The sequence below is a fragment of the Girardinichthys multiradiatus genome, chromosome 4, assembly GCF_021462225.1.
Source record: "Girardinichthys multiradiatus isolate DD_20200921_A chromosome 4, DD_fGirMul_XY1, whole genome shotgun sequence".
Taxonomy (NCBI): domain Eukaryota; kingdom Metazoa; phylum Chordata; class Actinopteri; order Cyprinodontiformes; family Goodeidae; genus Girardinichthys; species Girardinichthys multiradiatus.
In genome coordinates, this window is record NC_061797.1 from 35,663,060 (window position 1) to 35,677,817 (window position 14,758).

Genomic DNA, 14,758 nt, shown 5'->3' on the forward strand with positions numbered 1-14,758 from the left:
CATATTCTCGGTTCACAAAATATTATTGGAGGTGTATGTATGTATTTGAGCCTCTTGTTTAATTTAACCCCTGCATGGATTGGAGAAAATCCCACCAAACCATTCAAACCAATTCTTGTTTTTAAAACGTGTTGAAGTTGTCGTGTCAATCCACCCTAGAAAAAAAGAATGGCTCAAACGCATCATTAAAAGCCTAAGATTAACATGCAGAGGATGAGTGCATGTAAACTCCTGACTGTAACTTTCCATTGTACTTTTCCCTCCCATGGTTTCAGTCACCTTTAAAATGTTGTAACCAAACTGTAAGCAAATTTTCCTCGATTAACTGATTCATCGATGATTCGTCTCATGAGGATGGGATACCTTAATTTGGCCATAATACCAGCAATCCTGTGTGCCAGGTGATGGTGACCAACGTGACGTCTCTGCTGAAGACTGTCAAGGCTGTGGAGGATGAGGCTACTCGGGGCACCAGGGCGCTTGAGGCTACAATCGAGTGTATTAAACAGGAAATGGCGGTAAGAAGGGGGACATACACCAGGGGGAATATTTGACAGCATTGCTAGATGCTGAACAATACATTAAATTACTTTTTATAAATATTTACGGACGTGTTCAGGAGTGATGCAGGAAAAACTCAGCAGCTTCGTTTCACCAAGAAGTCACTGATTTAATCAGTCTCTTAAAGTATCTTTGCTACCTGTTTCCGTCCATCTTCTCAGTTGTTTCAGTCCAAAGATGCCCCAAATAAGACCACCACACCAGAGGAGTTCATACGCATGACTAAGGGCATCACCATAGCTACTGCTAAAGCTGTGGCAGCAGGAAACTCTGCACACCAAGAGGACATCATCCATACGGCCAACCTGAGCCGCAAGGCTGTGTCTGACATGCTGACAACCTGCAAGGTGGTGAGCCACTTCAACATGCAAGCTATTGTGTCCTAAAGCAATATAATTGTTATTGTTGTTTGTTTGTCCTGTCAGCAAGCGGCCTTTCATCCAGAGGTCAGCGAGGAGGTCAAGAACAGAGCACTGATGTTCGGGGTAGAATGCACAGCTGGATACATTGATCTGCTGGAACAGGTGCTGCTGGTAGGTCCAAAACCACATTAGGAATTGTGTGTAGGGAAAAAAAAGATTAACTGTTGCCTAATTCTCATTTTTGTGATATAAAGTAGCTTCCACTCTGCCTGTACAAGTGTGTATAACTGGTGAGCATGTGTATAGGTCATGCAGAAGCCCACAGCTGAGCAGAAGCAGCACTTGGCAGCTTGCTCCAAACGTGTGGCAGGCGCCGTCACAGAGCTCATCCAGACTGCTGAGGCCATGAAAGGTAACGGCAAGTCTCTTGGACTTTCCCACATTTTGTCACATTACATCCACAAACTTTAATGTATTTTATTGGGATTTTATGTGATAGACTAACACAAAGTAGATCATACGGTTTTCAAAATCTCAAGTGTTGTGTGCATTTGTATTAAGACAACCTGAATACCTTCTTAAAACATTTGGCATTCTACAATTTCCGCTGCAAGTCAAGTCTGTCAGTAATGTACATCTACAGATACATTTTATCCATGCTTTTTTTGGAAAACAGCTCAAGCTTAGTCAGATTGGGTGAGGAGTATCTATCTGAACAGCAATTCTTGCCACAGATTCTTAAATGGATTTAGGTTTAGACTTTGACTGGGTCATTCTAACACATGAATATGCTATGATTTAAATCCTAGCATGGTAGCTTTGGCGGTGTTTAGGGTTGTCGTCCTCCTGCAAGATATTCTCTCAGAGGCTCAAGTATTTTCCAGCATCTAACACATTTCCCTCAAGGATTGCCCTATGTATCATCCATCTCCCCATGAACTCTGACCAGCTACCCTGTCTCTGCTGAAGAAATGCATCCCCACAGCATGATTCTGCCACCACCATGTGTTATGGCCGGGATGCTGTGTTCAGGTTGATGTGCAGTGTTAGTTTTTGTCTCATATATTCTTTTGCATGTGTCGGCCATTTATTTTTATTTAGACTATTTGTTTACTCATTAGGCAACTTTTAACATCTGGTTACACTGGATTTTATTTAGTGGTATCGGGGTAAAGGGACCTGACGACAAATGTGAGCCACATAATGCTGGAAACCATGTGTCATTTTTATACCAGCTGTGGCTACAATGTAGCTCGCCACTGTCAGTGTGTGAATGTGTGGATGACTAAATGTAGTGTGAAGCGCTTTGCGGTCTTTGGGGACTTGATAATGTGCTTTTCAAGTACAGACCATTTACCATTTCCATTTTACAATTATGCCCTACATTGTGTTGGTCTATCACCTAAAATATAAGTAAAATCCCTTAACGTTTGTTGTTACAACGGGACAAAATGTTAAAATGTTCCAGGGATTTGAATACTTTTGCAAGGCCCTGTATCAAACAGACATTTTGAAGCACTTTTAATAAGGTTCATGTCCCCTTTTATCTTGCCACAGATGGAGGTAAGTTAGCACTGATTTCTGTACTGTGACTTGCTTCAAGGAGATGTCTCTTCAGCGCTACCAAGGGTTTCTTTAATCAAACTCAGCCACTGTCAGGCTTCTTGAGCACCATTGTTTCCATTTATCGCACTTTATTTCCATTTAAACGACATCACTTCATTGTCAGCCTGTTTGTTCACTCCATCAGCAGTGCATGGGGATGTAAGGAGATTTGTTTTTTCCCATGCTCACAATTCTGATGTTTTCTGTTGCGATCATCGTGTTGAGGCATGCTCTGATGCTACACTGGTTTCTATTCTGCATCTGAGTTTAAAGCCTAACAATGTGTGTATATGGTGCTTCAGGTACAGAGTGGGTGGACCCCGAGGATCCAACAGTGATCGCGGAGACTGAGCTGCTCGGGGCCGCGGCGTCCATCGAGGCAGCAGCGAAGAAGCTGGAGCAGCTGAAACCCAGAGCAAAGCCAAAGGTGGGTAATTTCATGATGAATAACCGTGCTGAGGGATAAAGTTTAAACATTTGCTAAACTACACAGAAATATAGACATTAGCTTTGCCAGCTGCTGTCAAACGTTGAAAGAAACTGCGATTCTAGGGTAGTATGTAATGCTGTAATGGTCTTATTTATATCCTTTCTTTTTTCTCCATACAGCTGGAGAAAATTATCTCATTCTACCTATTTCTCTGGCAACCCATTGATAGGACTTTAAACCATAGAAACCATATGATGGAATGTTTTAGCAGTTTTGAAACTGTAACTTGTGACCAAAATAACTAAGCTAAAATCTTCGTAAACTAGGGGTGCATAATATATCGCAAATTTATTGTAATTGCTGTATTACTCTACACAATATTAATATTGCAAAGAACTGCTTGGACTGTAAAAAATATTACTTAACTATGTAAGTACCATGCATTTGAGCAATCTATGTAAGTGATATTTTTGGTGATCACATCGCTACCAACATTATTGAATGTCGCCTGTTTTCAGTGTTTTAAAAAAAAAATGACTTTAGATCTTAAGTTTCATTTTCTGCCTGCATGTAATTGGCAGAATATTTACTTTAGTTATTAGGGTTACAGTTAAAACACAACATGTTACAGAAGAAGTCTTTCTCATTTTTGTGTGAAACACACAAACCCTCCATTTACATCCCATGCTCCCACAACAACACAGTTTACAGCTCCCCCCTCCTCTTCCTTCTCCCTAATCTACTCATATGTCCTGGTTTTAGCTTAATCTGTCAGAGTCTGCTGCCATTTAAACCCACCCTCCCCCCCCTTTTTCCAATACTACCTTGCCCGCCCCACCACCGGAGGCCTTCTCTGCAGGGCTCTGTCTGATATGTTTGATATATTAGGTTGTTATTCAGTCCCAACTATATATCAAACATATTCCTACAGTGTCCCGCTCTGTCTACAGACTTGTGGTATGAATGTGTGTCTGTGTTTGGGAATGTTTGGATGTCTAAAATACAGAATGTTTGTTCCTCTTCAGTTGATCCAGCTTAATTTTGTTTAGCTTTGACAGTCTTTATGAACTAGTTTTTAAGTATGTTTGGTATTTCACTGATGGGCCATCCTTCCGCCCTCAGCAAGCAGATGAGACGCTGAACTTTGAGGAGCAGATCCTGGAGGCTGCCAAGTCTATCGCCGCAGCCACCAGCGCTTTGGTCAAATCTGCCTCAGCTGCTCAGAGAGAGCTGGTGGCCCAGGGAAAAGTGGGCTCCATCCCTGCCAATGCCGTGGATGATGGACAGTGGTCTCAGGGGCTCATCTCTGCTGTAAGTTTTTGCTGCTGAAGGAAGTTATATCCAGCAGATAAGTGTAGGAGCAAAGATTTGTAACATTTCCTTTCTTTATTTTCTCACAGGCTCGTATGGTAGCCGCTGCGACAAGCAACCTGTGTGAAGCAGCAAACGCCTCCGTGCAAGGCCACGCGAGTGAGGAGAAGCTCATCTCTTCAGCCAAGCAGGTGGCAGCCTCCACCGCCCAGCTGCTGGTGGCCTGCAAGGTGAAAGCGGACCAGGACTCAGAGGCCATGAGAAGACTGCAGGTATGTAGCTAGCCTTCTTGACCTGATTAATGACATTCCAACTAGGAAAAATATTTGGGATTATAAGATATAAAGTGGCTAGGGTAATAACAGCTTTTTATCCTTTAATTTATACCACTTGGCAATTTCTTTTTTTTTTTACATGACTAATCCATCCTTAGCAGGAAAAAAAAAAACAACTCCCATTGTGAACACATGTTTAACTTGATTTGTAGTGTCCACACACTACATTTCGTCTTGAAAAACATCTTAGTGCAAATGTTCCATAGTCTTTCCCATTTTCAGCAGTTCACACTTCAATATGCTGCAATTGCATCACTCATTTTTGGATATTTTCTTATTTTTTGACTTGTAATGCTACAGTGCCTTGCGAAAGTACTCGGCCGCCTTGAACTGGTCAACCTCTTGCCACATTTCAGGCTTCAAACATAAAGATATAAAATTCAAATTTTTTGTGAAGAATCAACAACAAGTGGGACACAATCGTGAAGTGGAATGAAATTTATTGGATGTGTCAAACTTTTCTAACAAATAAAAAACTGAAAAGTGGGGCGTGCAATATTATTCGGTCCCTTTACTTTCAGAGCAGCAAACTCACTCCAGAAGTTCAGTGAGGATCTCTGAATGATCCAATGTTGTCCCAAATGACTGATGATGATGAATAGAATCCACCTGTGTGTAATCAAGTCTCCATATAAATGCACCTGCTCTGTGATAGTCTCAGGGTTTTCTTCAAAGCGCAAAGAGCATCATGAAGACCAAGGAACACACCAGGCAGGTCCGAGATACTGTTGTGGAGAAGTTTAAAGCTGGATCTGGATACAAAAATATTTCCCAAGCTTTAAACATCCCAAGGAGCACTGTGCAAGCAATCATATTGAAATGGAAGGAGTATCAGACCACTGCAAATCTACCAAGACCCGGCCGTCCCTCTAAACTTTCATCTCGAACAAGGAGAAGACCGATCAGAGATGCAGCCAAGAGGTCCATGATCACTCTGGATGAACTGCAGAGATCTACAGCTGAGGTGGGAGAGTTTGTCCATAGGACAACAATCAGTCGTACACTGCACAAATCTAGCCTTTATGGAAGAGTGGTAAGAAGAAAGCCATTTCCAAAAGATATCCATAAAAAGTCTCGTTTAAAGTTTGCCACAAGCCACCTGGGAGACACACCAAACATATGGAAGAAGGTGCTCTGGTCAGATGAAACCAAAATCAAACTGTTTGGCCACAATGCAAAACGATATGTTTGGCGTAATAGCAACACAGCTCATCACCCTGAACACACCATCCCCACTGTCAAACATGGTGGTGGCAGCATCATGGTTTGGGCCTGCTTTTCATCAGCAGGGACAGGGAAGATGGTCAAAATTGATGGGAAGATGGATGGGGCCAAATACAGAACCATTCTGGAAGAAAACCTGTTGGAGTCTGCAAGAGACCTGAGACTGGGACGGAGATTTATCTTCCAACAAGACAATGATCCAAAACATAAAACCAAATCTACAATGGAATGGTTCACAGATAAACGTATCCAGGTGTTGGAATGGCCAAGTCAAAAGTCCAGACCTAAATCCAGTCGAGAATCTGTGGAAAGAGCTGAAGACTGCTGTTCATGAACGCTCTCCATCCAACCTCACTGAGCTCGAGTTGTTTTGCAAGGAAGAATGGGCAAGAATTTCAGTCTCTCGATGTGCAAAACTGATAGAGACAAACCCCAAGCGACTTGCAGCTGTAATTGCAGCAAAAGATGGCGCTACAAAGTATTAACACAAGGGGGCCGAATAATATTGCACGCCCCACTTTTCAGTTTTTTATTTGTTAAAAAAGTTTGACACATCCAATAAATTTCATTCCACTTCACGATTGTGTCCCACTTGTTGTTGATTCTTCACAAAAAATTTGAATTTTATATCTTTATGTTTGAAGCCTGAAATGTGGCAAGAGGTTGACCAGTTCAAGGGGGATGAGTACTTTCGCCAGGCACTGTATGAATGTAATAATGTTGTATGAACAGTTTCCCATTGCCCTGTTTTGCTTTTTTATTTTCTCCTTCTGTTCTGTAGATTGCCGGGAATGCAGTAAAAAAGGCATCAGACAATTTGGTACGGGCCGCTCAGAAAGCAGCTTTTGACAAAGCGGATGAGGACAACGTGGTTGTCAAGACGAAGTTTGTGGGTGGAATAGCACAGGTAATGTTTTTTATATAAAAAGTCTTTTTAGTGGTTATCTAGGTGTTATCTGATGAATGGCAAATATAAGATAGCAAGAAGCAAGCACAAGGAAGCTTGTCTGTGATATAAAGAATGGTCAAGTTTATTATCACTGAATGTGCCCCTTTTTGTTTTTATCTTCATTTATTCATTTATACAGAAACATCTCTTAAGACCTATTGTAAATTTACAAGAGACCTGTTACATACATCGACAACAAACATAAAAACAGTAATAATGCAATCCACTAAACACTTCTGAAGATCAATACCATACAACATCAGCAGAGGGGTTTTTACTGATAATAAGTGCAATTGCCTCCAGGCGTACACTACCGGTCAAACGTTTAAAAACGCCTTTCTCACTTAATGGGTCTCTTTATTTCAATGACTGTTTAAATCGTAGATTCTCCCCAGAGACAAAAAACCTGTGAATGGACATACATGGAATTATGTAGTGAACAAAAAGTGTGAAATAAATCTAAACATATTTATAGTTTAGATTTTTACAAAGTAGCCGCCCTTTGCTTTGATGACTGCTTTGATCTCTTGGCATTCTCTCCATGAGCTTCATGAGGTGGTCACCTGAAATGGAGTCTTGAAAGAACGTCCCAGACGTTCATTGAGAGACGGCCAGAGGTTCATATTTCAGTCATTACAGAAAAGGGCGGCTACTTTAAGGATTATAAAATATAACATTTAAAGTAATTTTACAGTTTTTGGTTTACTACATAATTGCATATGTGTTCATTCACTGTTTTGATGCCTTCATTGAGAATCTACGTACAATGTAAATAGTCATAAACATAAAGAAAACCATTAAATGAGAAAGGCATTCTAAAACTTTGGACTGGTAGTGTATATCCCAATCTTTTTATTAAGAATTTGAACTCCCAAAGTGTGACCAAATTGAGAGCTTCAGATCCTGCTGAAGTGTATTCCAGGTGGACGGGCCGGAGTAAGAAAATGCTTTTTTGCCGAGCTCCGTACGCACTGTTGGAATAGTGAATGTAATAAGTTCCAGAGAACGAAGACTGCGATGTTTTTCACATAAAATGTAACATGACAGGTATGATAGAACCAGACCACGAATGGATTTCTAAATAAACATGAGTTCAATGGTGAGTGATGATTTTACTATCTGTGATAAATCTGAGAGCTCCATGATAGACAGTGTCCAACAGACGTAAAGAGCTGGTGGAGGCATTCATATACACAATATCTCCATAGTCTAGTGTACTCATGAAAGTGAAAGACTTAAAACAGAAGAAGGAACCTTTGACATTGGAACACCCTTTCTGTAACATTTAGTGACATACCTGTAATTTTTTTATTCTTTTATTTTCTTTTATATATTTTTCCTTTTTTTAAATGACTTAACATGAAATGTGTCTTTACATTGAACAATTAACAATGTACACATGTTTTAGCCAGTGTGAAAGTGTGTTTTACTTGACTAATGGGATTTAAATTGGTGGATGTAAAATCAGACCTCCTATCTCACTTTGCATTTATTAAAACCAAAAATGATTTTTGTACCCCATGAGCCTTTTACCATGTTTCAGCTGCAAATTTTAACTCATTTTAATGGGACTTTAGGGGACAGACCAACACAAGGTTAGCACATGGTTGTGAAATAGAAGGAACATGACGGCATGGTATTAATTTCTTTCATCAAATACAAAAACAATAAAATGTGCTGTACATTTCTAATCCAGCCCCCCCTGAGTCAATACTCTGTAGAACCGCATTTTGCTGCATTTACAGCTTCAAGTCTTTTGGGGTATGCCTCACCAAACTTTGCACATTCAGAGACTGAATGTTTTTGCCTATTGTACTTCGCAAAACAGCTCAGGCTCGGTGAGGTAGGATAGACAGCATCTGTTAACAGAAACCATCAAGTCATACCACACACTTTTAATTCAATATAGGTCTGCACTTTGACTAGGCCATTCTAACATTTAAATTTGCTTTGATCTAAACCCCTCCAGTGTTGGCTCTGGTTTGGGTGCTTAGGATCGTTTTCCTAATGGAAGGTAAACTTCCATCCAAGTCTCATCTCTTTCTCAGTCTTTAACATGTTTTCACTAGGATTCGCCTGCATTAATCTCCATCCATCTGTCCATTAGCCCTGATCAGCTTCCCTGTTCCCATAGCATGATGTTGCCACCATGCATCATGTTGTTCCCAAGTCACAATTGTGCACTGCTTTTTGTTTATCTAACTGCCTTGTTTATCCAAGGCAAGGCAAGTTTATCTATGTAGCACATTTCAGTAGCAAGACAATTCAAAATGCTGTACATGGAAAAAAAAAAAAAAAAAGAGTGGCATAAAGGTAATTAAATAATTAACGGATGCAAAAATTAAGGAGAATATATATTAATTTAAATGATAAGATGATAATAAAAAAGATAAAAAATGAAAATATTATAATAAAATTATTGATAAGAAAATGAAATTAAAATTGTACTGAAAACTTAACTAATAATGTTTAGATGGCGCAATCAAAGGTCACTCTAAACAAATAAGTTTTTAATCTTGATTCAAAGCAACTTACGGTTTCAGCATTTTATAGTTTTCTGGCAGTTTATTCCAGATTAGTGGAGCATAAGAACTAAAATCTGCTTCTCCATGTTTGGTTCTGGTTCTGGGTAAGCAGAGTAGATTTGAGCCAGAAGACCTGAGAGGTCTGGTTGGTTGATACACTGACAACAAGTCTGTAATGTATTTTGGTGCTAATCCATTCAATGATTTATAGACTAACAGAAGTATTTTAAAGTCTATTCTCTGAGCTACAGGGAGCCAGTGTAAGGACTTTAGAACCGGGGTGATGTGCTCCACTTTCTTAGTTCTTGTGAGGACGCGGGCAGCAGCGTTCTGGATCAACTGCAGCTGTCTGATCGACTTTTTAGGCAGACCTGTGAAGACACCATTGCAGTAATCAATTCTACTAAAGATGAACGCATGAATTAGTTTTTAAAGGTCCAGCTAAGACATTAGTCCTTTAATCCTGGAGATGTTCTTTAGGTGATAGAAGGTCGACCTTGTTACTACCTTTATGTGCCTCTGAAGGTTCAGGTCTGAGTCCATCACTACACGCAGATTTCGAGCCTAATTGGTGGTTTCTAGCTGTATTAACTGAAGCTGTGTGTATAGGATTCCAGTCCTATACATTGACGTTTTTGGACATGCCATGAAAAAATGTGGAAAGGTTCAAGATGTATACTTTTACATGGTGTATTTACTTTTTTAATACTATGTTGACACATAAAAAAATGCGATGCCTTAAAGAAAATGTTTTTTAATGTTATCATAGTCATATCAATAAATATGCATTTATGTATATGTACCTTTTTAAACTGCACAGGTCTGCCACGTCTGCAAAACTGTGCATTAAAATAAAATCTTCTGTACCATCTTTTCAGATCATTGCAGCCCAGGAGGAGATGTTGCGGAAAGAAAGGGAGCTGGAGGAAGCCAGGAAGAAACTGGCTCAGATCAGGCAACAGCAGTACAAATTCCTGCCAAGTGAGCTACGCGAGGACACCAACTAATACCTGCTGTGTAACATTACACTGATGTGAGGAGCACATCTCTTTTAGATGTCGCACACCTGGACAGGTGTATGGCCCACAGTGACATCTGGGACTGGTTCTTAAAAAAAACTAGTAAAGCTTAAGCGGAAACTTCGTCGCATGAAAGATCTTAGATTCAGCTATGAGTGAGTTTCAAATACTACTGTGTGGAGCCTAACTACTTACTGCAAACAACATAAAGATTGTGGTGAACTGACAACTTTTTCCTCTCATATACTGTTTATTATAACTACTTAACCCAGAATGTGACATCCCTTGAACAAACAGCACAGCTCACATATGCTCTTGTTATCCCTATAAGCTTTTATGTTCCATTTCAGTTTGCAGCTCCATTGCAAAAGCTTTTAAATGAATAAATGATTGTACTGCTGTTTCTATCGCTTAGTCATATAAATGCAACATAAATCTGAAAGGAAAAAAAAACTAAATCCCCAAAACATTTCAGCTCAGTTCTCTGACTGTGTGAATGTTGGCCTTTATGCTCCAGTTTGCACCTTAATCTCTGTGTGAATCATGTGACCCGCAGTTGCATGTTTCCGCTTTAATTCAGTGGTTGTCAACCATAATGTGAAGGAAGATAATTCATTTGTTTAAATATTGTTTTTCCTCCATTCTGCTTGCTGATATTTCTCGTCTCTATAGGAAAAACAGATGAAGATGCAACAAATGTTACTTGTTCCTCAAAGACACTATGAATATGTTCCATCATGTGTAACCACTCTGTTACCGTGTGAATGTTTTTTGTTTTTGTTTTTCTACACAGGAAAACATGTTACCACAGAGATTATTTATTACAGCGGGAAATTTTTAGCTGGGAGGGGTCTTTTTTTTCAGGGTCAGATATGGTCTCGCTTTCTAGCAACCAACAGCAGAGGATTGTGTGGCTTCCAGGCAGGGTATTAGATTTTCCTCTAACCATAAAACATGTATTTTTAATTGCTTGTCCTTTTAGGCGAGTATGAACGATGCAATAACATAATGGGTGCTTTAGGGGGCAGCATTGGTTACCTCCACTCAATGCAGAAAAAAAATTAAATACAGGGAAATGTGTTTTTTAAATGAAATATTTGTTGATACAGATTGAATAGTGTTTATAACCTGGCAGTTGCATAATGGAAGTTAAAACATTTATATAAAAGTCTCTTGTTAACAACAAGTTAGTTGATTATTTGTGGATAATGTATTCTTCTCTTCTACAGTTACTTAATGACAAATTTTAAAGCAATATCCTCACTGCCTGGAATTTATTTTAGTCAAATTAAGCAACAAAAACCTTTGCAATAAGATTAATCTCTCAAACATTTGACGGCTGACAGAAAGTAAAAGTGAAGCAAGTGCAAAGATAATCACTTCGTTCTGTTTGTTTTCGCTGCTCTGCTACTGTAATCAACAAGCGGAACAAGCTTTTGTTTACTGCGTTTGATTGTGATGTGTTATCCAACTGTTCCCTCTTCTTATTCTAGAGGCCTTGCTTCAGTTTAAAATTACACTACAGTGAAAGTTTAGGTACTGCTGTGAGAATGTAAGACTTTATGCTTCGAGTAATTCACACCTACACATAGGAACTCTGTATCCTGCAGCAGATAAACTGTTTTTTTTAAGGTACGTTTTGTTTCAGTGGATTTCTGGTATTGTGATCTGTGTGTGAACATTTTTTAAAAGGAGATGGAGGGGCACCCACCACTTACCAGTACAGTCTGTAGTGTTATTATTAGTGCCTTAGTCGTTTACTCATACAGCGTCTGCTGCTGCAGTGACAGCTTCACGTAGAGGACAAGTTATTGCTCGGAAACGTAGATTCATGTCTGGTATTTTAACATACTGTTCCTTTAAGTGCTGAAACATCTGCGCCTCCATTATCTCTCCTCTCTGCCACATTTGAAGCCTTTTTGGTGGATGACAAAGGGACCGTCTGTCAGTCAGAAAATGTGTTGAAATGTACTATATTACATATATAAACACATTTCTGTGCTGAATCTTATGGGCATGTAACCACAGTGCTTCTGAACAAAATCACCCACCAGAGACTCAAGTGTGTCAATCACCTGCTTTGTGTGAAAAGAAGTCCTTGACATTTTACATGACATTTGTTTTCTTGTGCTTTTAATATCCTTTTGAAAGATAAATATGATGGGAATATTTCAATATATCTTTTACTGTTGTATTGCTGTGTGGAGTAATAGAATCTCTCCCTCTACCCTAAATAAAAATTAAATTAGAAGGTTGCTACACTAAAGATGAATGAGAACTTATTTATCTGGCCTTGATAAAACTTATTTTTTTGTATTCACTAAAAATAAAGCATTTCAAAGTAATTACCTTTTTTTTTTTTTTGGTTGTTTCGTGTCATTGATATAATTGCAGACATTTTCTACTGCTTAGCTCATAATGGCACCACAGTACTTCCACTCATCACACACTACAATGTATTGCATTGGGATTTTATGTGTTAAACAGAAAGTGGCACATAATTGTTAAGAGAAAGAAAAGATATACACGTTTCAAAGGTTTTCACAAAGAGGTATGGTGTGCAATTGTATTCAGGCCCCTGTACTGTAATGCTCCTAAATAAAGTCCAGTGCAACCAGTTGCCTTCAGACATCACCCAATTACTCTATAGTCCACCTTTGTATGATTTAATCTCAGTAGAAATACGGCCATTCTGCAGAGGCATTTGTGAACACGTGGCATCATGAAGATTGATGAAAACAGCAGACAGATCGGGGACAAGGTGGTGGAGAAATTTAAAGCAGATTTAGGTAACAAAACAATATTCCAATGTTTGAACATATCAATCCATCATCAAAAAAGGTTGGTAAATCTGTTCACAGGAAAACTATTAGTATTGGCCCCCAAAAATCTGGCCTTTACAGAAGAATGACAATAAAAAAAGGCACTGTTGGAAAACAACATGCAATACATTTCATGTAAAACTAAACATTTTGGACTAAATCCAAGATCCTTTGCATGGCAAAACACACTATCCTTACGGTGAGACATGGTGGTGGCAGATTCATGCTGTGGGGATGTTTTTCCTCAGCAGGGATAGGAGCGATTGATGGAGCTAAATACAAGGCAAACCTTGTTAGAAGACCTGTCTATAGATGTAAAAATCTTGTAATGACGCATCCCAAAACACCTGCAGCTGTTATCACAGGTGGTTCAAGTGTTGACTCAAGGTGGCTAAATACATATAAACATTTTGAAAACCATGTGTAATTTTCCATCCACTTTACAATCACACCTACTACTACTTCTATTTGTCACATACAATCTCAATAAATGTATTGAACGTGGCCTTATATGGAAAAGTTCAAGAAATAACTGTCCTTTCTGCAAAGCAATTAACTATTATATGCTTACTTTTTGAAAGATGCAGTATGTTTATGAAGCACGGGTTAACCTAATAAAATCAAGCTTTTGATTTATCAAAACATGGTTGTTAAAATACAATGTGAATCATTGGTAAATATTAGCAGTTTTGAAAATGCAGTTGAATATTGCAGTAATTCAACATGCTTAATGTCTGTAGTGCTCGAAACATTTACAGGTCCTTCTCAAAATATTAGCATATTGTGATAAAGTTCATTATTTTCCATAATGTCATGATGAAAATTTAACATTCATATATTTTAGATTCATGGCACACTAACTGAAAAATAATTCTATCACATAAAATTCAATCATCAGATAAAATCTTTAATGATCATAAAAATCGACACTTTTATTAAGGCAGCATGGTTTAAAAAGAGATTTCCAGTAAAAGTGTTTCATCAATTTTCTATCAGTATTTGAAATCAAGGGAATTTTATTCATATAGCACATTTTAGAAACAGGCAAAAGAAAATTCGGAGTGCTTTACATGATGGAAAAATAGTACAAAATAGTAAAGTTATACAGAATGAATGAATTCAGATTTTTGGGCTGAACAACCCCACTGTCGGAAAATGTTTTAACCCATTCATTGATGCACCCAATGCTTTTTGGTCCATATTTGTATGTAACATAAAATGAAACATTTCTCCCTGGGTAGGAGTCAACTCCTTAGAACTGTTCTGACCCATTATGAGTATCAATAACTACAGAAAATCTTTAATGTATTTTAGTGCAACGCCATTTAGTGATTTTTAAATTAACAAAAGTATTTTAAAGTCTGTTTTATTGGAGACAGGAGCCAGATAAGGACGTTAGAACTGGGGTGACAGTGAGGACACAGGCAGCAGTGTTCTGGACCAGCTGCGGTTGTCTGATTGACTTTTATAAAGTGAATTTATAACAGAGAAAGATTCACCAAGAAAGTTGATGTCACAGACTTGAATATTTCAAAATTGAAGCTCTTTTTAAAAATGTATGAGTAAACAAATGTAAAAGAAAGACAGTGAACAAGTTTTCCCCTCATTTCAGGCT

The 14,758-nt window shown here is 38.6% G+C and overlaps 1 protein-coding gene across 3 annotated transcripts in view; it reads left to right on the top strand.

Annotated features, from left to right (window-relative positions):
• The window catches only part of tln2a (talin 2a), a 117,905-nt gene extending 105,239 nt beyond the window's left edge, over positions 1-12,666 (top strand). For 2 of the 3 annotated variants that reach the window (XM_047363036.1, XM_047363037.1), the window contains 10 exons: positions 402-518; positions 723-908; positions 987-1,094; positions 1,230-1,335; positions 2,481-2,486; positions 2,831-2,955; positions 4,081-4,269; positions 4,359-4,541; positions 6,610-6,735; positions 10,181-12,666. In XM_047363036.1, coding sequence (XP_047218992.1) covers positions 402-518; positions 723-908; positions 987-1,094; positions 1,230-1,335; positions 2,481-2,486; positions 2,831-2,955; positions 4,081-4,269; positions 4,359-4,541; positions 6,610-6,735; positions 10,181-10,309 — 1,275 coding nt within the window. In that variant the 3' untranslated portion in view covers positions 10,310-12,666. The remainder of the gene's footprint in view (positions 1-401; positions 519-722; positions 909-986; positions 1,095-1,229; positions 1,336-2,480; positions 2,487-2,830; positions 2,956-4,080; positions 4,270-4,358; positions 4,542-6,609; positions 6,736-10,180) is intronic. The other variant, XM_047363038.1, reaches the window with a different exon arrangement.
• Positions 12,667-14,758: the final 2,092 nt, after the last annotated feature.